This window comes from Palaemon carinicauda, chromosome 27, assembly GCF_036898095.1.
Source record: "Palaemon carinicauda isolate YSFRI2023 chromosome 27, ASM3689809v2, whole genome shotgun sequence".
In the NCBI taxonomy this organism is placed as follows: domain Eukaryota; kingdom Metazoa; phylum Arthropoda; class Malacostraca; order Decapoda; family Palaemonidae; genus Palaemon; species Palaemon carinicauda.
The window spans coordinates 26,333,395-26,335,894 of NC_090751.1; the positions used below are offsets into that span (position 1 = coordinate 26,333,395).

A 2,500-nucleotide genomic window follows, 5' to 3' on the forward strand; every position below is an offset into this window, starting at 1 on the left:
GGGATAAATTTAAAAAATATAATAATTCATGGAAACAGTTTAATCTACTGTTATGATATTGCATTTTCAAGAAATATAGGATCCTACAGAACTTGGAGCAAGAGCCCGTGGGTTAGATTGAAAAATAAATAAATAATAATTCATGGTTTACGTTGATTGTCCATCCTTCCGAATTCCTTGATTCATTCTTGTTGCTTATTCCTAGATTGAGGAATCTAACGTTCTCGCTGTGTTGGTGGTCCTCTTTTTTAATGGTTGGGTCAAAAGACACGACCTGCCAAAGACAATAATCTCAAGATCTAATTTAATGGTGTTTAATTATCTTAAAATGTTTTATTTTGATTGTTATTAATCTTCTTGCAGTTTATTTCCTTGTTTCCTTTCCTCACTGGGCTATTATTCCCCTGTAGGAGCCCTTTGGGTTTATAGCATCCTGCTTTTCCAACTAGGTTTGTAGCTTAGCTAGTAATAGTAATAATTATGAAATAATGAGAAACTTGACATATTTCTAAAAGAACTACTACTACTATTATTATTATTATTATTATTATTATTATTATTATTATTATTATTATTATTAGCTAAACTACAACGCTAGTTGGAAAATCCGGATACTATGAACCCTTTAGGGCTTCAACAGGGAAAAAAACCTAGTGACGAAGGGAAATATTAAGGAAACAGATCAAGCAAGAGAATTTTAACCCAAGACAGTGGAGAGACCATGGAAGAGATGCTTACCGTAGCTAAAATAGTATTTTCTACCCTTGCCAAGTGGAAAGTACCCAATGAACTATAACAGTGCAGTAGTTAACCCTTGCAGTGAAGAAGAATTTTTTCAGCCATCTTAAGTATTGTCAGGTATATGAGGAATGAGGAGAATGTGTATAGAATAGGGCAGACTATTCTGCGTATGTGTAGGCAAAGGAAACATTAGCCATAAGTAGAGAAGGGTCCAATGTAGTACTTTCTTGCCAGTCAAAGGTCCCAATATGGTAACTCTAGAGATAGTATCTCAATTTTTTTTTTGGTTTTCGTCTGATATAGTACATGAAGAAAACCAGTTAAATGAAGACCCTCACTTAAAAAAATGCAATAAAAAAGTTGGAATTGATCAGACAACATCAGCAAAAAAAAATTTTTTTTGTTCTATCTGCAAGCAAAATAAGATAAGAGAAGATATCGCAGTTCTTTTTCTTTGCCTGCTTTTCAGTACCTACCTTGCATCCGAATTTGCCAAAAGCCTCGTCAAAAGTCCAGTCCTTACTGATGCCAAAAGATAGAACATGGCAATCGTCTTTGTTCAGGTTGAATACCGAGTCTAGACATACGCCCTTGCCTCCATCACCAATTCCAAAATATTCCTAACATAAGGAAAAAAAAAAACTTATTAATTATTAGATATATAACAACTTTCAATCAAGCTGTGTGATTGTGTACAATATTTTAGATAAATGTAAGAAAACTTCTAAAAGATGAAAATTGTCCTCCTCTTCCAGCAGATGTATCTGATTGAGATAATCTCTAACAAAGATCAGTCTGTCTCTTCCTGATTTGATTTAATTTGTAGAATTTTGGTGTGGAGGCCATTCAGCGCTGAAGTGAGGCTGAAAGAAAACAATCGAAGTTGCACTCTAGAAGGTTAAACAAGATGTAAGAAAGAAGGCATGAATGAGGGTAAAGTACACTAGAAAGCTAAAAATTAGTACACATAGGGACAGAGGAAGCTACGAAATACAAAGTATTGTCTGCAGTGCACCGCATGAAGTAAACAAATAGTAATACCTTCTACGAGGTTGTATCTTTCTCCTCTAAGTCAGAGGCTATAATAGCAACGTCTGCATCTGGAAAAAATTCATTGCATCCATCAGTATTCTACTGCACTTGCTATCTCCTTATCCTACGCATGCGCAGATCCACAGTAAGCATGTACACACCAAAAAGCTAGGATTGATTTATCTTTGAGATGGGGTTCCTATGTAGTTATTAAAAGCGTATGTTGCTTTTTTTTTTTTTACCGAACATTGCCCCAAAAATACACTCAAAGAATTGTCAGTGCCAATGTTATACTGTTCCTCAGAAAGATAAAATCTCTTTCAAAATATAGGAGATTAAATAGGAATTTCCGTGCATTTGCTTCATATATAACTTATTTGACAATCTATTTTCATCAATTGCAAACGAAATGTCTTTCTCCTCTCCTAAACCTCAGCCATAGCACGGGCTTCTGAAATGACTCGAATGCCTTCCTCTTCCTCGTCCACTGGAATTCGTTTAAGTGATCCGAGTTTCTCATAAATCAATGTTCGTTGCCGATTGAAACCGAAACACTGACGATTATCTTATTGACTTTGTGTTGCCTTTTAAAATGTCTAATTTAGATAGGTTCAGTTGTGTATGCATGTTTTCGAATGTAAACTTACAGAAAAGAAAAAAAAAAGTATATTCCTAAAGCTTTGGGTACATCGATACCAGCTTGTGCAGCGTCTGGTAATATGCAGTT

General features: G+C 34.9%; 1 protein-coding gene across 1 annotated transcript in view; it reads right to left on the reverse strand.

Annotated features, from left to right (window-relative positions):
- LOC137621143 (probable methyltransferase-like protein 24) overlaps positions 1-2,500 on the reverse strand; it is a 10,480-nt gene that overhangs the window by 1,340 nt on the left and 6,640 nt on the right. The window contains exons 4-5 of the mRNA XM_068351575.1: positions 1,218-1,361; positions 152-274 (exon numbers count right to left, since the gene is read on the reverse strand). Of these exons, the coding sequence (XP_068207676.1) occupies positions 152-274; positions 1,218-1,361 (267 nt within the window). The remainder of the gene's footprint in view (positions 1-151; positions 275-1,217; positions 1,362-2,500) is intronic.